At 40.3% G+C, this 27,081-nt stretch overlaps 1 protein-coding gene across 4 annotated transcripts in view; it reads right to left on the reverse strand.

Moving 5' to 3' along the window:
* LOC124607036 (tonsoku-like protein) overlaps positions 1–27,081 on the reverse strand; it is a 276,592-nt gene that overhangs the window by 172,208 nt on the left and 77,303 nt on the right. For all 4 annotated transcript variants that reach the window (XM_047139207.1, XM_047139205.1, XM_047139204.1 and 1 more), the window contains 3 exons: positions 23,984–24,098; positions 23,665–23,816; positions 9,596–9,742 (listed from right to left, as the gene is read on the reverse strand). In XM_047139207.1, the coding sequence (XP_046995163.1) occupies positions 9,596–9,742; positions 23,665–23,816; positions 23,984–24,098 (414 nt within the window). The remainder of the gene's footprint in view (positions 1–9,595; positions 9,743–23,664; positions 23,817–23,983; positions 24,099–27,081) is intronic.

Genomic DNA, 27,081 nt, shown 5'->3' on the forward strand with positions numbered 1-27,081 from the left:
CGCAACCACCGTATAGTGCTTGGCAGAGGTTACCCTGAATCACTACTAGTCATTTCTTTCCTTGTTCCACTATCTACATGTACCTTTATATCTACATGCATACTCCGCAGCCACCATATGGTGCTTGGCAGAGGTTACCCAGAATCACTACTAGTCGTTTCTTTCCTTGTTCCACTCGAAAATAGAGTGAGGGAACAACCACTGTCTATATGCCTCCATATGAACCCCAATTTCTTGTATCTTGTCTTCGTGTTTCTTACTCAAAATGTATCTTGGTGGCAGTAGAAAAGTTCTGCAGTCAGCTTTAAATGTCAGTTCTCTAAATTTTCTCAATAGCATTCCTCGAGAAAAAAAAAGAGTCACCTTCCCTCCACGTATTCCCATTTAAGTTTCCAAAGCATATCCAGAATAGTAACATATCGCTCAAACCTACTGGTAACAAATCTAGCTGCCCGCCTTTGAACTGCTTCGATGGCTTCCTTTAATCTAATCTGGCGTGGATCCCAAACACTCGAGCAGTAGTCAAGAATACGTCAACCACACTTGCCCAAAATTCTCCCATAAACCAAAATTGGCCATCTGCCTTCCCTACCACAATCCCCTCATGCTATTTCCATTTCATATCGCTTTGCAACATTATGCCCATATATCTAAATGTGGTGACTGTGCCAAGCAGCATACAAACACTACAGTTTTATTTTCCTGCTCATCTGCATTAACTTACATTTTTCTACGAGTAGTTGCCATTTACCAATTTAAATATGAAATTTTGTCTATGTCATCTTACAGCCTTCTATGGTCACTCAGCTTCAACACCTTCTCGCACACCAAAGTAACATCAACAAACAACCACAGATTGCTGCCCACATCATTTATGTATGTGGATAATAATAGTGGTCTTATCACATGTTCCTGGGGCACACCAATATTACCCTTGTCTCTGATGAACCACCGCCATCGAAGACAATATACTGGGTTCCATTACCTAAAAAGTCTTTGAGGCACTCACATACCTGGGAACTTATTCCATATGCCCATACCTTCATTAATAGTCTGCAGTGGAGCATTGGGTCAAATGCTCTTCAGAAATCTAGAAATATGGAACCTCCCAGTTGCCCTTCATCCATAGTTCAGAAGGGCAAGCTAAGATTTGCATAAGCGATGCTTTCTAACACCACGGTGATTCGTGAACATAAGCTTTTTGGTTACAAAGGAAATTTATGATATTTGAGCCTGGAATAGTTTCAACCGATATTAAGAATATTGGTCTGGAATTATTTTTTTTTCTGGGAGGGGGGTTGTAATGCCCCAAAATTGAAAAGTTGTGCAAGTGGTATACGTACGTGGCATTACGTACGTGGCATTACGTACGTGGCATTACGTACGTGGCATTACGTACGTAAGTCGCCTCAACTTTTTATCAAAGTGTCAAATTCTGTAACTTACCAAACGAAAGCGTTGGTACGTTGATAGAAACAATAACAAACACAAACACACACACACAAATTTCACAACCCACAGTTTCTTCGTCGGGAAAGAGGGAAGGAGAGGGAAAGACGAAAGAATGTGGGTTTTAAGGGAGAGGGTAGGGAGTCATTCCAATCCCGAGAGCGGAAAGACTTACCCTGGGGAGAAAAAGGGACATGTATACACTCATGCACACACACACATATCCATCCCTCTTACCGATGAAGCAGCCGTTGGTTGCGAAAGCTAGAATTTTGTGTGTATGTTTGTGTTTGTTTGTGTGTCTATCGACCTGCCAGCGCTTTCGTTTGGTAAGTCACATCATCTTTATTTTTTTATATATATATATATATATATATATATATATATATATATATATATATATATATATATATATATATATGAGGGTTGTTAATTTTATTTGTATTTGCTTCTGAAAATGTTGTCAAAATTATGTGGTAGAAAGAGCATATGCAGCGGAGCCTGTCGCGGCCAGAGATGTCACACAACCGCAACGATAGCAGCAGTGTGGCGCGCGGCAAAGATATCGACTGATACACAGCTGGCTGCTATTGAAGAGGAATGAAAGCATCTAATAATGAAAGTTGTGAAAACGAGACAATTAATGTGACATGTTTGTTTGTTCAAAAATTCTGGTTCTTGGTTTTGTCCCTTGTCTCACGAGGAGTTACCATTGAGATCTTGTGTAGAGAGTTACATTTGAGACATCGGGGAGTTAGTCACCATTGAGGTCACGGGGTAATGTCAGTCAGTTTGTGACACTTGGGAAGTGTAAGCCTACTTGGAGTTGGCGCTCAAGAGATTTAATGTCGGATTTGGGCTTCTAAAATTATTAGTTGAACCCGTGATGGGGTTATGGCCTATATGGGAAGTTATATGTAACTATTGCACGAGGTGTATTGTTCACAATCGGTAGTGGGATGTGCAATGATATTTGGAGTTTGCTTTAAAAGAGTAATTCGTCGTGAGACATGCTAAGAGATTGGTTTTTCTCACATCTTCAAGTGATTAGTGATAGTGTAAAGTTTGGTGGAGCTAACCTTGGAGTTACTTGCAATCAGGCATTCCGTATCTCGTGCTTAGGGGAGGTTCTTTTCAGTCTTGATTGTGTGTATTTGGTATCGCCTTCACACAAAGAATTTGTGAGTGATTGGTTTAATAAGGATAAGCACAAAGGTACATGTGCCGTTGCCACTTCTGTAATAAGGATTTGCTAAAGCTTTGGCGTGAGTGTGTGACTGTATTGGTTGTAATTGTGGGGGAGTCCTACGGTAACAGAATCCCCAACTGAGAAAACTCTCAAATTAAAAGTGCGGCCTGTGATTGTAGTGTAATTATTGTGAGAATGGACGTCCTAGTTTGATTAATGTAAACAGGAGAACCAATCTGTGTCAGACACTTTGTGATGTGCGCGAATTGGTGTAATAGTAATTTTCCACCCAACAAAACTGACAGAACCAAGACCTATTGAATGAGAGGAGCACGATAATTGTCTCTTTGAAATTGTGAGTGCTGAGTGTTTTAAATTTGGTACAGAGGGTACACATATGCCAACGCCTGAAGAGGGAGAGATTTGCTTTGATCTGAGTGAATATTAATGATACTTTAAAGTGGCGGTGACGCTTAGGTTCTTTGTTTCTTTTTTTTACTAGCTTCCGCTTAGTGGGGAAGTAGTTTACCACCAGCATTCACGCCTGACGAAACTTTGTGGAGACACTGAAAATTAAGAAAATGGCTAAATAAAATGAAGCTCAGGCCCTGTGCATGATAAAGGAAAAATTGGTGTCTCATGTTATCATTTCTCCTCATATAACATAACTTGAAAATACGATAACAGAATCTTTGAATCTCAAAAAATAAAAAGGTTAAAGATAACGCAGTGAATCAAAACGGTTAAGTACAAGCAGGACAAGGAATATTAAAGTGAAAGATAAGACACACTGAGAGTTTGTTACAATAATTACGTAAAGTTTGGCTTAAAGTATATGAAAGAGGTTTTTGTCTGACTGTTTAAGTGATTAATGTATGTTGGCAGCAGTAGAATCATTTGGTAGTCAGCTTCAAATGCTGGTTCTCTAAATTTTCTCAATAGTGTTCCTTGAAAAGAATGTCACCTCCCTTCCAGGGATTCCCGTCTGAGTTCCTGAAGCATCTCCATAACATTTACATTTTGTTCGAACCTCCTGGTAACGAATCTAGCAACCCGCCTACGAACTGCTACGATGTCCTCCTTCACTCCCACCTGGTACGGATCCCAAACACTCGAGCAGTATTCAAGAATAGGTTGCACAAGCCTCCTATATGCTGCCTTCTTTACAGATGAATCACTTTTTCCTAAAATTCTCCCAATAAACTTAAGTCGACCATTCGTCTTCCCTACCACAGTCTTCACATGCTCTTTCCATTTCACACTGCTCTGCAACATTACACCCAAACATTTAAATGATGTGACTGTGTCAAGCAGTACACTACTAATGCTGTATCTGAACATTACAGGTTTGTTTTTCCTACTCATCCACATTAACTCACATTTTCCCACATTTAGAGCTAGCTGCCATTCATCCCACCAACTAGAAATTTTGTATAAGTCTTCTCGTACCGTCCTACAGTCATTCAACTTCAACAACTTACCATACACCACAGCAACATCAGGAAACAACTGCAGACTGCTGCCCACACCGTTCGCCAAATCCTTTATGTGTATAGAGAACAACACTGGTGCTATCACACTTCCCTTCTTATCTTTCAGATAATCCCACTGCTGGAAGTCACACAGATTAAGATCAGGTGATCGGGATGGTCATTAGGGAAATGACAGCTGATAACTGTACCAGTTCCGAAACGCCCCACAGCAGCTGCTTCACTGGCTTTGTGATGTGTGAAGGAGTGCCATCTCACATAAAAATGATCTTATCTACACGTCACACTGTTGAAGGGATGGAATGACGTCGGTGCGCAAAAGACTCGCGTAGCATTTACCAGTGATGTTACAGGTAACAAGACTCATAGGACTCATATCCTTAAAAAACAATATGGTCCTACAATAAACGATGTACCAACCTGTACCAGTCGCCTTTGCAAAATAAGTGATACCACACAGATTTTCTGTTGCAATTCTGCATATTGACGTGTTCTTGAAGATAGAAAAGTGCTTTGTCTGTCCACAGAATGTTTCATGCCCATTCAATGCCCATTTCCATGTGAGTAAGCATTCCAGAGCCAAGATTTATCTCGCCTGCAGGTCAGCAGGAATCAACTCCTGAACATTGGTGATCTTGAATGGATAGCAATGTAGGGTGTTTCATAGGATTTTATGCACCATGGTCACATGCATGTCCAATAATCTGTCAATTCCCTGTGCACTGCACATTTGCACACCACCACTCGACCCCTCCTGCAATGCTGTGGCTACATCTTTGACAGACATCGGATCAACTTCTTGCTCTTCAAAAGAAGCTGTGTTTTCGAATTCTGTAACCATTTTCTCCCGACCCTTAGCCCTCTGGATCCAGGGTCCCAGATTTGAGTCCCAGCCAGGTTGGGGATTTTCTCTGTCTGGGGACTGGGTTTACCTCATCATTTTATCATCATTCATGAATGTGGCGAGATTGGACTGTGTAAGGATTGGGACGTTGTACGAGTGCTGAAACTGCACCGTTGAGTGCCCCACAAACCAAACATCATCCAGATCCCTAGCAGACATGACAAACATTCACAGTTCTTTTAAAAGAGTTCTACTGCAGTGCATGATCCTTCATGGAAATAGTTATACTGGGCATTTTGGAAGCAAACTAAGGAATAGATATGTGCTGCAAGTCTGCTGGTGTGCATATTCTGATGCTTACAGCATCATCTTTTTGTCACATTTTCGTCGTCTTATGTCAAAAAAGCAATTATTATTAATGAGACATATTTACAATCTCTAAATCAAGTATTCAAGACATTCTCCAGAATGTTTTGAAAAGGGGCAAGTCCGCACTCTAGAATTAAAACAACGATGCACGAACACCTACCGTGACTTGACTGAAATGTAAGGTGTGGACTGTTCTTCGCTGGAAAAAATCATCATGAATGACAAGACTTGGTGTTAACAATATGAACCTACCACAAAATGATGAAGTGCAAGATTCACATGACGGACATTCAGGCCAATGTGATGTGTGAGTTAAATAATACCCCAAAGAAGGAGTTTTCTGTCAGTTTCAATTGGCTGCGTGAAAGTTTGTCCATTGTAATTAATTTTTCTCTATTTTTTTATACATCCAGTCTCAATACTTTTTGGACTGATGGGGTATTAAGGAACAGATCTGTATGTGTATGTTACTAAAAATGTACCCTAATTTTTAACAATCCACATAATTTTGTAGAGTTAGTATGATGGCTAGGCACATCACGCATATAATACAGCAAAACTTTGTTTTACTTCATAAGGTGTTTACGTGCTTCTGAGTTTACATTTAGTAATGCTATATAGCAGGTTGTACAGCTAAGATTTGAGTGGGATTTTGCTAATATTGATGTATTTTGCACATACTGAACTGAAGTTTATTACAAAGAGTAATTTTAAACACTTTTCCTTTTCTGTCAACTGATTTAAGGGAGACGTTTTTGTCTTTTATCATACGCTGAGAGAATAGATAAGTCATCCATTGTTTGTGATGAGAGTTGCGTCAATATACACCGCAGACTATCAGAACACATGGATTGAGTACAGTTGATCTTTTAGTGAAGACAGCATGAATGGTTAGTTTGATCTCATGACTTTCACAAGTTAGCATGTGAAACTCCCTTGCAGGTTGAAATTGCATGCCGTACTGCTTGTCAAACCTGAGACCTTCACTTTCGTGTGCAAGCACTTTCTATGGGAGAGAGGAGAAAGGTACTAGCAGCAGTAGAACTTTGAGGGAGGGTAATGAGTTGAGCTTACATTGCTCAGTCAGTAAAAACCAGCCCATGGAAGATGAAGTTCCTAGGAGCGCACTGGTTTGGCAAACTGTTTTAATCTGGCAGAAAGTTTCAAATCAGTAATGCTAGCAGTATGCATGATGCCTTGGACATGAGAACCAGTGACAGTGCAGGCATGGTTACTTTTATTGTTTTCTTTCATTATGTGGTGTCACGACTAACCATTTAATTCTGTTTATTATAGCCTCTGTCAAATATCTAATGATGAGCTAGTCCTGAACAGTTGCCTAGCAATAAATAATTCATATGCAGCTTAAACATGTTGTTTTAAAGACTTTTTTTATAAAGTTAGTTTTTTTAAGATAAAACGAACTCTGAAATAGATAGCAAATCAAGTATAATTCTATAAAGAGTGGCTTACGAAATTTTTATGGACAATAATAAGTGGTTCTTAGCCAATGCTTTGTCACTAAACTTTGAAAATGCACGCTATATGTAGTACTGAGCTTTTAAGTGATTTCCTCATGCATGTGTTTAAAATCTGACTACAAGCTGATAGGAGAGGCTGATGCTGTTAAATTCCCGGGATTACAACTTGATAATAAACTCAGGTGGAAGGAACACACTGAAAACTGTTGGTAAACAAATCTTTATTTGCAAAGTGGATGTTGTCAGGCAAATATGATACAAAAATATAAAAGCTAGCATAATTTGCTTACTTTTATTCCTTGATGTCGTACTGTATCATTTTTGGGGAGTAACTAACCTAGCCAAGGTACACTTTTCAGAGCCCAAAATCATGTAATACCAATTAATTGCAGTGTGAAGTCAGGAATGTTCTGCACAAGACTGTTCAAAGAACTGGGGACACTGACTACAACCTCTTGACATCTTTATTCCTTCATGAAATTCGTTATAAATAATCTATCTTTTTCAAACCAGCACGAACACACACATCCCATAACTTGCCAGCATCCATAAAAAGACTCACTATAAACAAAGTTCAATTTAAAAGGAGCAGATACTTTTCTCAATAGAAACATTGATGCATGGGTTTTTAATAATATCACATAACGCGAATGTTACATAAAATAGGATTCAACATATCTTCAGTGCAGTAATGTGATGTAGGTTAGTAAGTGTTTTAAAATGTTTTGTGTTTGATTAAACATGGCTACAGTATTCTAGGAATACATTTTGCAGTTCAGAGTATGTAGATTTACATGTGTGTGACAAGCAAAATATTGCCTATCACATGAAAATACATTTTACATTTTGCACTTATTCCTAGGAACAGGAAAAAATACACATTGACAATAATATGAAGTTGGTGGCTTTTAATAAGTATAATGCAAAATCAGCAACTTTTATAAAATTTCATAAAATTTGTGAATATCCTTATTCCTGTACAAAAATACCATAAATCTGTGGGCAGTAGTTCACTAATATTGGTAACTGATAGTTACTGAATGTTGAAGTTGGAGTTCAACTTTTCTCCCCATAGATGAAGTTAGTGTATAAGCTTCCTATGATCATTAACTCATGTGTAAAGAGCTATGGCTCTAGATGTGATGTCAAACGAAAATGTCATACTGTGAACGAACTCTGTTCCCATAACATTTTTTGTCACCGCTACATTTCCTGACATTTTGCACAACAAATTGTATAAATGAATAAGTGTTTTCAAGAGATCTTTCATGCGGTACAGCAATTAAACTGCATATTTTTGCAGTGCACAGGTATGAATATGATACCATAAATACAGCACTTCAGTTTTGCAAATGTATAAATAAACACAGCATCTACTTGATTTGCCGCTATCAGCCACTGTCAGCACACTATTTCTGACGTAATACAAATATCACAGTCATCACCACACTTTCCTGGCGGATCTGATGCTAACAAACTTCTCAGGTTTACCATCGGATAACATTGTGCAAGAACCAAAATATTGTCATTGCAGCAACTGTTCGATATCTTCATTTGGTTGCAGGTCACTGCAACAAGACGCTGCTGTATCTGTGACTACAGCAATCACCTGAAGATGTTGTAAGTTGCTTTAATGAAATATTGTGGGATTTGCACAATGTTATCTCATGGCAACATACAACCTAATAACCACCTTTCAACCTAACTTAGATCTTGGACTACACAACAGATCAAGCCGCTGCCACCATAAACTTCATTCACAAAATAGTAAAATTGTATTTAAATAAACATTCTCACTGTTCTAATTTAGTGTGAGAAGCACTTCCGCATGACGTCACACTTCCTGTATAGTAATTAGCTACAGATGCAAACTGAGCGGGTACCATGTTGATTTAGTGAAGTTTCAGGGCTCAGTGGCTTATGTATTTATACTTCCACACTACAAAAATGTGCAATTTAATTGATACACCACATTAAAAATCTCTCCAAAACCCCATCGTATTTGGTATGATTTGTTGCTGAAGAATGTTGGGAAATATGACATTGCCAGATAGAACTATTACCTCTCTTTTTTAGTTAAAACAGTTTAAAGGTTGCTGGGGCCAATAACTTGCAAGTGAACTTTCTTCTCATTAAAATAGAGGTTGAGCTGGTGATGTTTCCCTACAAGAGCAGGTTGGAGTTTTCACAAAAGTTTGTGATTCTTTGAGGAGGAGACCAAAACATTGTGCAAGAATGAGTGTTAACCACATCAAGAAACTTCAGTAGGATGGTTATTGTAGAATAGCATAGCCCACACATCAACAAGTATTTGTTTCCCGACTCATGGTTGTAGGACTTTTTTTTCTAGTTTTGAGCAGTAATATCTCTAGTAAGAACATGGATTACTTTTTCTGTAATCACTTTGTTTATATCAAAACTATTACATGCAGCATAAAAAAAATTCGATGCTGCCATCTGGAAAGTAGCTTCCGAATTTTACACTGGAATACATGTAGCTGCACAGTTTATGAATAGTAACAAAAGAAAATACGGCTGGGGTAAATTAGCTTCATTGTACGCAGAGCTCTTCAGTTGCATAACATGAAGTTAATGTGATAATCCCCACCAAAATTCAGTTCAGTACTTAATATTCAATAAGGTCAGGAATGTGTAAACTGTATTTCACCAACTTACTGCAATCATTACACAAATATAGTTATTTTTAAATAGTTCACAAAAAATTCTGCCAATACCAGAAATTTAGATCAACGACAAAATATTACAAACCTACCTCAGCAGGGTTAGAATGCCACAACTGTAGCTCCTTGTGACTGAACTCCAGTGCCTTGTCATATTCTTTTTTATCTTTATATGTCTGTGATAAAGACACATAAATTGCTGCAATACTTGCTTCTGTATCTCCTATTGCTTCAGCACACTGGAAAACACAAATGAAAACAAAAAACAAGGTAAATTCATCATAGAATGAGCATGAAAATATTACAATAATAAGAAAATATACTATTAGCAAGCGCATGTGCACACACACGAGCATAAATGTGTGCACGCCCGCACGCACGCGCACACACACACACACACACACACACACACACACACACACACACACACACACAAAGTAGTATAATGTGAGAGTGGTGTATGTTAGGATCTCCAGGCCAGTTTTTTAATTTCGTGTGGCATGAGATCTTCAGAAGCCACAATGAAGATAATTAACAATATCTACACACTGCCGAATCATTACATATTCCTGACATACACCTAACTTATTTATTTATTTCTAATAAATGCAGGGAGTTTATACTTACTGTACTGTCTTCCATAATTTTATTATTGAAAAAGAATAAGGTTTTGAATGTTTTTTATTGCAACACGTCACCTGTGTCTCGGTTATTTTAAGTACAAAGAAAAGACAACCATCTTTATTTCCATTATATATACGAAAATTAAATTCATAATCTATGATACATTTATGTCATGAAAGTAAGACAACATTCAGACACACTCAACCATCACTCGATGTCTAGGTGAAATTTAGTAGAAAAATGGTATTCAATCAGTTATATTTAAAGTAGCTTAGGCTATATACATATAATAGAGGGAAACATTTCACGTGGGAAAAATATATTTAAAAACAAAGATGATGTGACTTACCATACGAAAGCGTTCGCAGGCCGATAGAAACACAAACACATACATACACACAAAATTCTAGCTTTCGCAACCAACGGTTGCCTCATCAGGAAAGAGGGAAGGAGAGGAAAAGACGAAAGGATTTGGGTTTTAAGGGAGAGGGTAAGGAGTCATTCCAATCCCGGGAATGGAAAGACTTACCTTAGGGGGAAAAAAGGACGGGTATACACTCGCACACACACACATATCCATCCACACATATACAGACACAAGCAGACATATACAGAGGCAAAAACTAGTAACATATTTTAGCCTTCCATAATTATGTGAATGTATTTTAATTCACTTGATAACTCCCACTCACAGAAATCCGTTTTGTTTTTATTTGACGTGAGAGCAATAAACGAAAAGGAAACAGCAAAATCACTAAACGTAAACACGGGTCACGTGAGACTACCCACCTCCCCATTACAACTTAAGGCTGCTCTGTAGATCTGCCCCAGATCTATGATATTTCTGAACCGGAGCAATACTAGAGACTGGCACCCCTCAGGCGTTTGAGGTAGGACGCCATAAATTTAAAAAATCGACTTTTTGAAAATGTCTATTTTGAAGTGCACATCTTTCTGAAGAGTCTGATACATAAAACATGTGTGTTTGAGGAAATGTAAGACATATTATTTGGTCTTAAACGTGCCAAAGTGGAGTGCCACGCCTCTTCACACAGCATTCTTCTATCACACATCACTGTATTTCACTCTGTGGAACTCAAGCATGTACCATTTTGTAGTGGGTGCCATCAAACTATATTCAGAACAGTGGAAATTAAAATGTCCTGTGGTGCCACTCCTGCTCCCAGTCGGCCGGTTTGACAACCTGCCCCTGTTTTAAAAACTCACAATAAGTACGGGATGGGATTATTTGACATAAAATTAAATATAGGATACATAAAACCAGTAAAGACAATAGTAAAGCAAGACATTACACATTTCTTCAATCCTTAAGTCCTTGCACTTCTGTTCTCTCTAACATTAGTGCAGCTTTACATGGCGTGCTTTCCTTTTGGGAAAGAATCTATTAGCTCATCAAAGTTCGTCAAACGTTTTGCTACACGAAAAAACCAAATGACATTGCCTAATACTGAAAAAGCTATTAATATGAATAGTACCCCAAGACTGGCGTGGTTTCTCGAGCTGATTACGTGTATTTTGTCACTGTCTGCTAGATAACATGAAATAGGTCTGCCTAATATTGCAGCAACTGTAACACACACTAAATAAACAACACTGTTTTGCCACAAATGGTCATTTTTATAACACGGCAGAATATAATCACGAAGTAGCAATATCAAATGCTTATTAGGCCAACTATAAGCAAAAAGTTTCATGTTAGGAAATAGTTACACATTTCATTCATACACTCTAGCTTCTGAAGCATGAGATCGAAAAGTAGTAGTTCGAAATATTTATATAAATTTGGAATTGTCATATTCTTCCATAATTTGTGTAATGTCCCCATTTCTTCTCCTTCCTTGTTCTAACAAACTATCTTGTCATCACTAATTCTGTAACTGTTCCTGTCAGGGTTAAAACTTATTCTCTGGTTAACTTGACTAACCCTGCAACAATCACCGTTTCAGTTATCCCGCATGTATTCTCCAGTTAGGCGTTATTACGTGTTCGTACATTGCGTTTTCCGCACTACTCCCAGAAGAGAACTTTAGCGGCTGCTGGTCAGGGACTTTACAACTGGCCCTTACCAGTGTAGCGTTCTGGCAAAAAATTTTCTGCCAATATTTCATTTTCTTGGATACACCGAGAATATAATACGTAATCTTTCTTCCCTGTTATTCAACGAGGTTGCGTTACAAAATCATGTAAATAATCGACAGACCAACGTGCGCTGGATATTAGGTGCTTTGTGAAACAGTCCTTCACCCCCTCCCAGAATTGCCACCAGGGGCTGATACCCCAATTTGCCCCCGCCCCCTATATCCAGGCCTGTTGCGCATGCGTGATTCTGACAGATTAGGCACGCAAGTAAACTTTTTTCCAGGTAGCATCTGGCTGCTTGCTGCTATTGCATGTACAGCTAACTGCTACACTTTTGTATCCAGAAGCGGGAGAAGGTACTACTCACACGCGGCTCAACTGCACATGCCCATGAGCTCGTTCGCAATTGCTCATATGAATCTAAAGCAAGCAGTTGTGACGTTAGGGTTTAGATTACCTCTCGTCGTGCCCTGAAATGAGAAATGTCCTGCCCACTATCCTTCCCACCCCTCCTACCGTGCTATTGAGCTGTCCACCGAACCTATACAATATACTCGGCCATCCTTACACAACCCCCGCTCCGAATCCCTTACCTCATGGCTCATACCCCTGTAATAGACCTAGATGCAAGACCTGTCCCATACATCCTCCTACCACCGCCTACTCTAGTCCGGTCACTAACATCACCTATCCCGTTAAAGGCAGGGTTACCTGTGAAACCAGTCATGTGATTTACAAGCTAAGCTGCAATCTCTGTGCTGCATTCTATGTAGGCATGACAACCAATGAGCTGTCTGTCCGCATGAACGGCCACCGACAAACTGTGGTCAAAAAACAAGTGGACCACCCTCTTGCTGAACACGCTGCCAAACAAGATATCCCTCATCTCAATGACTGCTTCACAGCCTGTGCCATATGGATCCTTCCCACTAACATCAGCTGTTCTGAATTGCGCAGGTGGGAACTTTCCCTGCAATACATCCTACGTTCCCGTAACCCTCCTGGCCTCAACCTTCGTTAGTCTCTGTCGTCACCTATCCAGCCGCCTCCCTGTTCCCATTCCAGCACTACACAGCCGTCATTTCACTGCCACACCCAGTCTTTTGATTTCTTTTCATTTCTTTTATTTCTCTCCTTTCCGCTACATACCCCCCCTCCCCACCTTCTCTTCTACCCTCCATCTAAACTGCAACACTTCACTCTCCGCCACTCCTACCGTACTATCCCTCCCCCTCCCCGCCACAGCCTCCTCCGTACCCCCAACCAGTCGCCACTCCCATCATGCACTGGTGCTGCTGTTCGCCAGCTCTCTGAGACTGCAGGTGTGTGTGCAAGTTGTGTTTACGTGTGTGTGTGTGTGTGTGTGTGTGTGTGTGTGTGTGTGTGTGTTTCTACTGCTGACAAAGGCCTTAATGGCCAAAAGCTTTGACTGTGTGAATCTTTTTATTGTGCCTATCGTGACTCAGCATCTCCGCTATATGGTGAGGAGCAACTTTCCTTCTCTCGTATTGGAACTACACGCAAGTTAAACAAATAGCAGTACAAGATGGCCTTAACACCCACATCACACAGAAACTAAACTATAAGATATGCAAAAACAAAGGGAACGAACCTGACCCTCTACCAAAAAACACACAAAGGAGGGAGGGAGGAGAGATTTTGTAAACAAAGTTTCAATGAGGTACCAGAAGAAGCATGAACACAAGTGAACACAACAAGGACCAGCACAACCAGTAACATAAATATTGTCTTTTGTGAAGTTCAAAATTTTAACTTGAAAGTATGGTTTGGTAAAATCAAACAGTGGAAAATCCAGGACGGAATGTAACAATTTTATGGAAAGGACAGTTGCAACTTACCGTATAGGGCAGTAGCTGACTCGCAGATAGGCACAACAAAAAGATTGTCAGAAAGTGAGATTTTGGCCAACAAGCCCTTCGTCAAAAACACACACACACACACACACACACAAACACAACTCACACACACATGACCAGTCTCTGGCTGCTTAGCCCAAACTGCAAATAGCAGTGCATGATGGGAGAGACAACCAGGTGGTTGGGTTAAGGATGGCCAGGGCAGGGAGGGGGAGGGATAGCACTGTAGAAGTGTGGGACAGTAAAATGCTGGTTTTGGGAGCATACAGGGCAACTAAATGCAGTCAGGACGTTACACAGAGGAAGTAGTGGCAAAGGAGAGAAGTAAAATGACTGAGGGTGTGTTGGTGGATAAAAGGGCTGTGTAGTGCTGGAATGGGAACAGGGAAGGGACTCGATGTGTAAGGACATTGACTAATGAAGGTTGAGGCCAGGGGAGGTTATGGAAACATAGGATATATAACAGGGCGAGTTACCACCTCCGCAATTCAGAAAAGTTTGTGGTGCAGGTAATAGGCTGAAAGTGTTGGTCTACGAGAGCAGAGAATCTCTAAGTGTGGCATAGTAAAGGGCCACAATGAGGCATCCTACATGGTTGGGTTTACAGACTTTAGGAGGCATGCAGAAGGTAGGAGAGCAAGGAATGGTAGTGGTTAGGCGAGAGATGCACTGTGGAGGGAAAGGGTTCTGGGATGGGCCAAAAGATTTCAGGAGAATGGAGATCCTGCTGGTTTTCTGGAACGGGGTTACTGTGGCAGGGTTTGTAGGTGGATGAACCTGACAGCTGATGGAGTCCTTCTGCCAGGCAATTCTTGCAGTTCAAAACAACAATGATGCTTTGTCAGCAGGTAGGATTATAAGGTCAGGATCAGTTTTTAGGTGGTGGATTGCAGTTCTTTTTGTGGATGTATGGTTAGCTTGCATGCTGAGGAATCTGGAGAAAGTGAAGCAAGGTTCGAGGTTAAAAACTTGTGGAAGGTAACAAGGGACGATTTCGGGTCAGCGGAGGTGGATCATGGCTGGATGGAAGAATGAACTGAGTCAGTCCTGCATGACTGAATTTGGGAGTGGGGTAAAAGGTGAGGCCTTTGGCAAGGACTGATACTTGTGCAGGGATAAGGCTTTTGGAGGAAAGTTTCATGATTGAGTTTTGGGCCTGTTTAGGTACTGAATTCTGTATGTGATCAACAAGCTTAGCTGCAACCACTATGCTGCATTCTACTTAGGTATGACAACCAACAAGCTGTCTGTCCACATGAATGGCCACTGACAGACTGTGGCCAAGAAACAGCTGGACCACTCTGTTGTTAAGCATGCCGCCTAATACAATTGATAGTTTCACAGTCTGTGCCATCTGGATCCTTCCCACCAACACAGACTTTTTTGAATCGTGGAGCTGGCAACTCTCCCTTCAATATATCCTACGTTCCAGTAACCCTCCTGGTCTCAATCTTCATTAGTCACTGTCCTTACCCATCGAGCCCCTTCCAAGCTGCCATACCAGCACTACACAGCCCTGTATTCCAGTCATTTTACTTCTCTCCTTTGCAGCTACCCCCTGCCCTCTGTCTAACCTCCCAACTGTACCTAAGTGCCCTACCCCCTCTCCACCTCATCCCTGTATGCTCCCACAAGCAGCACTTTACTGTCCTCCACCCCTGCCCTGCTACCCTCCCACTCAGTGCCCCAGCCATCTTTATCCCCACCACCTGGTTGCCTCTCCCATCATGCACTGCTGTTTGCAGTCTGGGTTCAACAGCCAGTGTGTGTGTGTGTGTGTGTGTGTGTGTGTGTGTGTGTGTGTGTGTGTGTGTGTGTGTCGCCTATTTTCGAGTAAGGCAATGTTGGCTAAAAGCTCACTTTCTGACAGCCTTTTTGATGTGCCTATCTGTGACTCAGTATCTCCCCTATATGGTGAGTAGCAACTATCCTTTTCATAATACCGTTAAATTCCATCTTGGATTTTCCATTGTCTGCTTTTGCCTGACAGCTTCCATCCCATAAACCAATGCTGCTTTCCTTTATTACTATTTTCTACTGCATTATTCTACTCATGCCCATCTTTATTTCTCTTATTTCCAGTGTTTCTCTTGTCACATTAGAAACAGCATTTCATGTTCTACTTACAAGCCACACTGTATCAACTGCCTCAGCCGCGAACAACAGATGGCTACAGGACTGAGCTGATTTTTAGGGCAGCATCTCATGTCTTACATTACTCCCGCTGATACCATTAATCCTACACATTCAAACTTATCACTCTTCTTGCGTCATTCTGGCATATTTTTGCGTACTATTTCCTGTATCTTTTTTGCGCCACACAAGCTGGTATCCATTTTACCTACTACTCCCCCCCCCCCCCCCCCCCCACTCCTTCTCTCTACTCCAGTTCGTACCTACTAAATTTATCTAATCTAGTCCAATCTGCCGTCCCACTTCTTCACAGTATCCACCCAAGACCTGAAGCCCATATTCAATCTTTTTATTTATTTTTTTATTTGAGCTCATAGTGTCTTTATGTCAATTTCAGTTGTTTTTTTCCTTTCACTCTCAGACTACTTCCTCAGATTTTATCCTATTTTCTTCTGCTTCATCGGTTTCATCCTTTTCATGACTTTTGCCATGTGTTTGGGTGTATTTTTGTGATTTTTTTTTTTTTTTTTGGACCACAAGGGATCCTTGCTCCTTCCAACTGCGTCAATATAGAAAATTTTCCATATCCGCAGGGGGAACCCAGTCCCACATACTGCTCCTGCATTGTTGCCTGGCTGATGGAATCCCCTCAAATGGCCTTAAGATCTAATTAATTATCTCCAGCTGAAACCCTCGCTTCCACAATGACCCCCATCTGTTCAAACCCCAAAACCCCACCAATCCTTAGCCCTCACCAACACAGTCCTGCAAAAACCATTTCAGTCAGATCCAAACCTCCTTGCAATACCTTCTCTCCAACCACAAAATTCTCCTGATATGCAATTTCAAATTCCTGGATCTCATAACACACACTGAAACTCTTTCCCTCCAGGAACTAGGGAACATGCACAACACCACCTCAAAAAGCTCCCCACCCTTTTTGCTTCCTACTCCCACCTTGGACTACCATTATCCACTACCTCTACAACCACTTTCAAACCCCCCCCCACATCCTGTCTTGCAGACCCACTACATTTACTCCACCTTCAAAAACTTCCTCCCACCACCATAATGAATGCAGAACCTAATCAGACCCGAAAAACATTAATCAACCTTTCCCCCAAATGCCTTAGCCCCATCCAAATATCAGTCCTTTCCATAGGCCTCACCTTTTGCCCCACTCCCAAATCCAATCATGCAGACTTGTTAAAAACCCTCTCTTTGTCCTGGTCCCTACAGGGGAAACACTTTTTCACCACCAACCCCACCAATCACACTCAACCGAAGACCAATGTTGAACCCTGCCTGACTCACTCAATCTTCCATCCAACCATGATCCACTTCCACTGACCCCAAATCACCCCCTGTAAACTTTCCAGAATTTATAAACCTTGAATCTTGGCTCATCGTCACTCCCAAAATCGCTCAACATGCAAACTAACCTTACATCCACAGAAAGAACTGCAACCCACCACCTAAAAACTGATCCCAACCTTATAATCCTATCTGCTGACAAAGGCTACACCACTGTTTGTTTTGAACTGCAGGCATTACCTGGCAGAAGGACTCTGCCAGCTGTCAGATTCATCCACCTACAAACCCTGCCACAGTGACCTCATTCCAGAAATCCAGCAGTATCTCCAGTCTCTCTTCAAATCTTTGGGCCCATCCCAGAACCTCTCCCCGAGGTCCATCTCTCTCCTCAACCCTACCATTCCCCACACTTGTACCTTCTACATGCTTCCTAACGTCTGTAAACCCAATATCCAGGACACCCTATTGTGGCCAGTTACTGCGCTCACACTGAGAGAATCTCTGTCCTCGTAGACCAACACCTTCAGCCTGTTACCACCAACCTACCACCCTATATAAAAGATACCACCCATTTCTTCCACCAACCCTCCACAGTTCCTGTTCCTTACCACATGGCGCCCTGCTTGTCACTATTGATGCCACCTCCATTTACACTAACATTCGTAACGCCCGTGGCATTACCAATATTTAACACTAGCTTTCCCACTGCCCGATGCATTCCAAACCAACAACTTCCTTTCTAGTTGCCATAACCAAATATATCCTCACCCACAATTATTTCTCCTTTGAAGGCATTACTTACACACAAATCTGGGGCAGCTGTGGGCATCCACATGGCACCATCCTATGCCAATCTACTCATGGGTCATCTAGAGGAATCCTTCTGAAACGTGGACATCTAGAGGAATCCTTTCAAGAAACACAGAATCCCAAACCCATGACCTGGCTCAGATTCATTCATGACATGATCTGGATTGAAGGTGAGGACACCGTATACACATTCTTTCAAAACCTCAACACCCTCTCACCCATTCACTTCACGTGGTACTTCTCAACCCAACAAGCCACTTTCCTCAATTTGACCTCCACCTCATAGATGGCTACATCAGTACCTCTGTCCACATTAAACCTACCAACCACCAGCAATACCTCCACTTCAACAGCTGCCACCCATTCCACACCCAGAAATCCCTTCCATACAGGCTGGTAACCCCATGGCTGTCACATCTGTAGTGACGAGCAGACCCTCTCGAAATATACCAAGGGCCTCAATGAAGTCTTCACACACCATGTAAAAAAACAGACCTCCCATGCCTTACCTCCCAGTTACCTGCCATCTCCCAAAGTACCGCAATACAGCCACAGAGGAGCATCCCCCTCGTGACTCAGTACCATCCAGGACTGGAGTAACTGAATCATATTCTCCACAGGACAAATCCTAACAATTATTTACTTTAGATACTTCTTAATTAATGCATTCACCACCAGGGTATCAAATACCTCACGTCGTGCACTGAAATGAAGGAAGTTCCACCCACAACCCTTCACACCCCTCCCACAGCAGTATTCCGCCGCCCATTTTTTGAATGATCTGAATAACCGAACACCACCCATTGGGATTTTTTGTGATCTCTCAAAGGCTTTTGATTGTGTAAATCATGAAATTCTGCTAGACAAGCTCAAGTATTGTGGCATGAGTGGGACAGTGCACAAATGGTTTAATTTGTACCTAACTGGAAGAGTGCAGAAAGTTGAAATAAGTAGTTCTCGTAACATGCAAAGATCAGCACATTCCTCAAACTGGGGAACTATCAAGAATGGGGTTCCACAAAGGTCAGTCTTGGGTCCTTTGTTGTTCTTATTATATATTAATGACTTGCCATTCTATATTCATGAAGAGGCAACGTTAGTTCTCTTTGCTGATGATACAAGTATAGTAATCACACCTGAGAAACAAGTATTAACTGATGAAATTGTCAATACTGTCTTTCAGAAAATTACTAAGTGGTTCCTTGTAAACGGACTCTCACGGAATTTTGATAAGACACAGTACATACAGATCCGTACAGTGAATGGTATGACGCCATTAATAAATATAGACCTTAATCAGAAGCATATAGCTAAGGTAGAATATTCCAAATTTTTAGATATGTCCATTGATGAGAGATTAAATTGGAAGAAACACATTGATGATCTGCTGAAACGTTTGAGTTCAGCTACTTATGCAATAAGGGTCATTGCAAATTTTGGTGATAAACATCTTAGTAAATTAGCTTACTACGCCTATTTTCACTCATTGCTTTCATATGGCATCATATTTTGGGGTAATTCATCACTGAGGAATAAAGTATTTATTGCACAAAAGCGTGTAATCAGAATAATAGCTGGAGTCCACCCAAGATCATCCTGCAGACATTTATTTAAGGATCTAGGGATATTCACAGTAGCTTCTCAGTATATATACTCTCTTATGAAATTTGTTATTAACAACCAAACCCAATTCAAAAGTAATAGCAGTGTGCATAACTACAATACTAGGAGAAAGGACGATCTTCACTATTCAAGATTAAATCTAACTTTGGCACAGAAAGGGGTGAATTATACTGGCACTAAAGTCTTTGGTCACTTACCAAATGGTATCAAAAGTCTGACAGATAACCAACAAGTATTTAAGAAGAAATTAAAAGAATTTCTGAATGACAACTCCTTCTACTCCATAGAGGAATTTTTAGATATAAATTAAGAAAAAAAAGAAAAAAAAAACAAAACAAAAATATTAAAAAAATAAAAATAAAAAATAAAGAAAAACAAAAAAAACACAAAAAATAAAGTTGTTATATTAACTTAAGTATGTTGTTAAATTAACCTAATTATGTCATGTATTGGAAAATTCGACTCGTTCCACATCATTACGAAATATCGTATTCATGATCCATGGAACTAGTATTAATCTAATCTAATCTAATCTAATCTAATCTAATCCATCAAACCTACACAATATCTTCGTCCATCCTGGAACAAAACCCTGCTCCCAATCCACTGCCACACGGCTCATGGCTCACATCCTTGTAATAGACAGGTCTGTCTCATATGTCCTCCCACCACCACCTGCTACAGTCTGGTCACAAGCATCATCTATCCTATCATTGGCAAAGCTACATGTGAAACCACACACATGATCTAAAAGCTAAGCTGCAACCAATGTGCTGTATTCTATGTGGGCATGACAACCAACAAGGTGTCTGTCCGCATGAATGGCCATGAGAAACTGCGACCAAGAAACAGCTGGACCACACCACTGTTGAGCACGCCACCCAACACAAAGTTCTTTATTTCACTGACTGAATCCTTCTCACCAACACCAACTTTTCTGAATTGGTCAGCTGGTAACCCTTACTGTAATATATCATACATTCCCGTAACTCTCCCAGGCTCAACCTCTGTTAGTCATTGTCCTTACCCATCGAAACCCTTCCCTGTCCCCATTACAGCGCTAAACAGCCCTCTATCTCACCAATGCACCCTCAGTCTTTTTACTTCTCTCCTTTGCCGCTACTCCCCACCCTCCATCTTACCTCCCAACTGCATCAAGTTGCCCTGCCCTCTCTCCACCTCATCCCTCTACACTCCTCCAAGCAGTGCTTTGCTGTCCCCCACCCCTACCCCCACAACCCGTTTGCCTCTCCCATCATGCACTGCTGTTTGTAATCTGGGCTCAGAAGTCAGAGACCTTGGGTCATGTGTGTGTAAGTTATGTTTGCGCGAGTGTGTGGTTGTATGTGTGTGTATGTTGTCTACTTTTGACGAAGGCCTTGCTGGCCAAAGGCTCACTTTCTGACAGTCTTTTTGTTGTGCCTACCTGCGACTCAGCATCTCCACTATATAGTGAGCACTAACTATCCTTTTCATAATATGGTTTGGTAAAAACATTTATTATGTTTCTGAGTGTAGTTCTACAACATATGACAAAGCCAGATGAGGATAGGTGCCACAATAGTAACAGTAAGTAATCATAGAGAATAATTGTGAAATATTCTTGTACAACAAAATTATGTTCATGTATGAAGTGACTTTTTAAGTGTCCCTGCCTAGAATTACACTTGAAGCCAAGCCAACAAAGGTGGAAGACAAATTTTAGTTCCTAATGACAAAGGCAGCTGAAGAGAGACCAAAACATATCAGGCTGCAACTGTACTCTATGTCAGAAATGGCCTGAGTCCACATTCCTTTTAGCTCATACAGTGGACCACACAATCAAACTAAAAGTATCCCTAGGGGACAACTGAATGTTGAAGAAGACTAAAGAAGTCACCCAGATTGGACCAACACAGATGCAACATTTTAGGTACTGCCAAAAACGAATTATCGCATGATTCTCCACTTTATCTGTGGACTGGACCATTTTGTTTTGGCTCGTCTAAAGAAGTGCTACTGTACTGTGGTGTGGAAATTTCAATACGTAGGAATGCAGATGTGTTTTAGAGCAGATAAAAACTAATTATCTAACTTTATTTTTGAAGATGGTAACTACAACTTTACTACTACACCTCATACTTCATATCCTTCAGCAGCTCGATGGGAAGAACCTTTTGAAACAATCAGAGCTTGTTATACTGCATTTGTGTGAGACTCAAAATACACGATTTTCACATTTGAAAAAGATAAAGTAATACATTCTTCCTTATGTCTCATCTAGTTACCACAAAATGCTGTGAAATAGGTATACTGAATATTTGTTAACTAACATGGTGACCTGATATTTGTGCCTACATGAATGTTGAACACCACACAATACTCAATCTCTGGGCACGGTCTGGTGAGGTCTGCCCCACAATCAAACATAAAAGTGACCCTCAAGTCCAAAGGAACTTCAGCATGGTGCTTTCCTTCCACCCGACCAAACAGAAACTATTCGATTTGGAAACTTACAAACTGGAAAAGTATTTGTCAAGGGAGAACGTTTGACATTTCTGATCACATCACGTGTTTATGTTCTTTGATACAGAGATAAATTAAATCACAGAACCATTTTTATGGGGGCAAGAGGCAAAGATGTATTGGACACTGTGCCGGGACAGACCATTTGTTGACATTTAGATAACTCACAGGCAAGGAACCAGGTTTTCAAGGTCATATTTAGGTGACTGCCAAAATATACTACAATTAACACATACATTCACAGAAACTATAATAGTAAACTATGAGGTGTGAGGAGAAAGATTATCACAAAGCATTATTTTTAAAGTACATAAAAAATGATTAACTTCTAAATTTATGAAACAACTGACGTATGGGTTGTTATTCAAAAGAATCTGAGAATTTCAAAAGATTTTTGAGCGGACTTGTGTAGTGGCAGCTCACAAGAGCAGTTTCAACAGAGTACATACTTGGACAAGTTCAGTCTGAATTGAAACAATGTATAGGTGTGGTGTGGTTGAGACATGAAAAAATTCTGTTTGCACACATTTATGGATAATGTGTATTGCAATATTCTGCTTTGATGAAACTGTGATGTGTTGCAAATTATACAGTTAAGTAAGATCACTTTTACAATTAAATATCTCAACTAGTATCCCTGAATACTGTTTTTATTAATCAATCAAAATTGCTGCACAATCACTAGCCATCTATACCTACTCAAATTTTCCATATGCTCATCTAACTGCACAGACAAAAACAAAGAAGATTCAGTGTGGTGAACTAGCTCACAGATAACACATACTGGTGATACTGCAGTGCCTACATTGTAAAGAAGAATGATACTACGTTCCTTCATACATAATGTGTGTATAGGTACAAGTTGCAATGTAGGAACAACAACAAACGGAAGTTTGGGTCTGGCCCTGAGTCATGCATGGGTAGCCAAAGTGGTTAAGGCGACCACTCACGTAAAAAGGAAAGTGTGAGCCCATGCGATACAAGTCTGCCACATAGGTGCAGAAACATAAGGCCGGCCTACATGTAGTTGTTTCTTATAGCATCAGTTGTGCAGAGTGAGCTCAGATTTTTCCTGTTCCTTTCATTCATTGATTATTCGGAAGTAATTGTTTCACTTCAAAGTTAAGACTTTTATATCTGATTATGCAATTGTCATAAGAAAAATGATTTGTTACCTGCAACATCTTCTGATAATAGATTAGTGCCCCATCAAAGTTTTTCACTGCTACTGATCCATCACCCATTATCTCATACAATTTCTTTCTGTTTACAAAATCAGTTTCTTCTAATACACGAAGTTTTTCTTCTGTCCGGCACAAAGCAATTGCTAATGGAAAAGACAGGGAAAAATGTTAACTCAGATGAAATAGTGGAATCTAAAATAATGTAAATGACTTCATTTTCCATTTTGATCATCTACACCAACAAAGTACACATAGCATTTTCATAGAACACAGTCTTCAGAGGGAGAGTATCAATTGTAGTGAAGCTCACCTATTTTCAACAACCGCTCAACATTCTTTTGATCACTTTCATTAGGAGAATGCATTTTGTAAGCTTTTACCAAAGTCTGTTTTGCTGCTTGAAAATCACTTTGACTGAAGTAAACCTGGAATCAACAATTTTTTTGTAATTCCAATTTTTTCACACTATTTAGTCATGTTTAATCCATAGTAGTCAAATACTAACATTATAAATTAAGTGTAATAATGTCTTCAAAATCAATCTTCATATGTTACACACCAGTGTTAAGGCAATTAAAAATACTTTAAATATACGTTATAATACCAAAGATGTGCAAAGAGCCATCACAAAATATCAATAACAGATATCTAGTGAAGGGGTTTAAATGAATTGGTGTAAAGCTTATTGTCCCAGACGAGCATAAGCATGTGATGAGACTTTGTGTTACATGGAGAACACTCTCACCAGTTTCTACTCACATCACCATTCTACTCTACATCACCATTATTTTATTATATCCTTTGTCAAAAAATGTAGGATGATTCAAAAAGAAACTGTGAAAGACAGAAACACACTGTGCACGTCACTGGACAGATGGCGGGTCTAAGTTTTACATTCATCCAAACACTAAGTCATACACACAACATTAGCTCCACCATATACTCAATATGAGTTCCATGTGATGCTAGAGAAACATCGAAACAGTAGTCCACCATTTCATTCAACACAAGAATCAATAGGTCCCTGTTTATTGAGTCAACAGCTTCCAATAAAAAGCTCAGATCCTGAAGAGTAGCTGCCACTGGTGGGACAAAGATTCTGTCTTTTATGTGCCTCCACAGAAAACATTGCAAGGTGTGAGGTCTGGTGACTTAGGCGGCCAAAAATAATGAACAAAATCTTGTCCACCTCTTCCAATCCAACGCTGTGGGATGGTGATGTTAACATAATGCTGCACCTCAAGGTCAAAGTGGAGGTGGGTGCCATGCATAAACGTGAAATCACTGGAATCTTCGTGAAGTTGAGTAAACAATAAACTTTGCAGCATGTCCAGATAGAATTCTGTCACAGTTACCTCTGCAAAAAAGAAGGGTCCATAAACGCTGTGAGCAGAAACAGCACAAAACACATTCAGTTTCGGCAAGTCTCTTTCATGTTCGACGACAACACCAGGATTTTGTGACTCGCAAAATTCTTACATTATGGCAGTTCATTTTCCCCAACGGATGAAAAGTTAATTCATCCAAAAACATGAGTCATTTGGAACAAGTGTCCTCTGGCATATCCTTGGGAACTGAAATGCTAAATTCATACCTCCGGTTATGCCATCAGGGCACAACTGCTGCAGTAGCTGCAGCTTGTAAAGCTCCATATATAAGCATTGTTTTAGAAAGTTCAAGTTCATGGCCTGCCCATCTTGTGGACTTCCAAAGGGCTCCATGGGAACACATCACCAATATGGTCGACATTTTCATCCGAAGTGCGTGGCCAATAAGTGCTCTTCCCTTTGCATATGCAACCAGCTTCCCAGAATTATTTATGCCAGTCATAAATTCGCTTGCGCAGAGGCAGCTTCTAGCTGAATTGATGGCAGAATGCTTGTTGCACTTGAAAAATGGACTGACTTCATGCAAAATCCCAACACAAAATGATTTCTCTTGTGATACAGTCAGCATGTTGCTACAAACAACAGTGTGGCTTTGTCAAAGCTCTGACCTTCCTCTATTTAGTGACATGCACAATGTGTTTCTATTTCTCATAATTTGCCTGTAATAAACAACTGAAATCTGTTCTTTCTTTTTAAATTAACCTGTGTTATTGAATCACAGTAATAAAATCATGCCACTTCAATCTTGGACGACTTTCCTTGCATGCAAATTACTGTTCAAAATTCTTCCAACGTGTAGACGATGATTTCAGTACATTACTTGGTTTCTCTGACTGGGGGTTCACAATTGACCACATCTGAAGACTCTACATAAACGACTTCCATGCTTGTGCACACTCACAAATAAGCCACCATAAAACTCATTGGTGAGCCCAGTGATGCTTAACCTCATGTTCTTACACCTCCAGAGGTTGTATTTGTTCTTGTGTCAATCAAGATGCAGCAACTGTTGCCCAACATCCTGGAACTCTAGATTTTCATGCTTGGATTTGTAATGCAAATGAAAACTCCACAGTAGGACAGCCAAAACAAAACTACAACTTATATCGTATATATCACCCAAGACAGAAAACAAAATTGTAATAAAGTTCAATTATTAACACTGTGCTTGTCTAAAACTAATGAATCATGTGCTTAACTTCAATCTATCCAGTGTAATGGTTCAAGTGATAGCGTAAGCTGTAGTGCTTACAGAATGTAAATATTTCTTTTGTGGCAGATAGTAGAGAAATCCTCTTCATCCTCAATCCTTTTCAACAGCATCAGTCAATTTTAGTGTATTGATGGAAGTACGTAGTATTAGCAGAAGCACCACAGAAGGTTCATAATCAACCTAATCATAACCAGCCATGGTATAAGGGTGAATGTGTCCCTATTAGCAGTGACGCATCAGAGAATGTCAGCTAAGCCTTACTCCCAATCAAATTTTGTGTAAAAACTTGGAAACAAATATAAGGGGTGATCAAAAAATTTCAGTGTGAGGACGTTACTGCAGCGTATATGTAACATAGTGCGATTCAGATGCCGGTATATAAGCACTGACATGAAGGCAAGGTATCAATGCGGGATTCATGCCTCAGATACACATGCTGTAAATGCAGTTAAGTACATCAACTATGACAACATTATTACCAAATGTGTCCAAACAGGATCAATATGCTGTTATTCTTTTCTCAGCTGCTGAAGGACACACACTGGTAGACATCCACCGGAGAATGAAGACTGTATGGGCAGCAAGTGTGTCAGAAATCATTGTTGTGGAATGATGCACCAAGCTCCGTGCTGCTTCAAGATAATGCACATCCCCACATCTCAAATTCGTAACGCAGAAGTTATGCCAACTCAAGTGGGACACACTCGAGCACATGCCCTATAATGCGAATCTCTTCCCACATGTTTATCATGCCTTTGGTCCCTTAGAAAGGGCCTTGAAGGGTTGATGATTCATGTCGGGCAAGGA

The sequence above is a fragment of the Schistocerca americana genome, chromosome 3 (assembly GCF_021461395.2).
Source record: "Schistocerca americana isolate TAMUIC-IGC-003095 chromosome 3, iqSchAmer2.1, whole genome shotgun sequence".
In the NCBI taxonomy this organism is placed as follows: domain Eukaryota; kingdom Metazoa; phylum Arthropoda; class Insecta; order Orthoptera; family Acrididae; genus Schistocerca; species Schistocerca americana.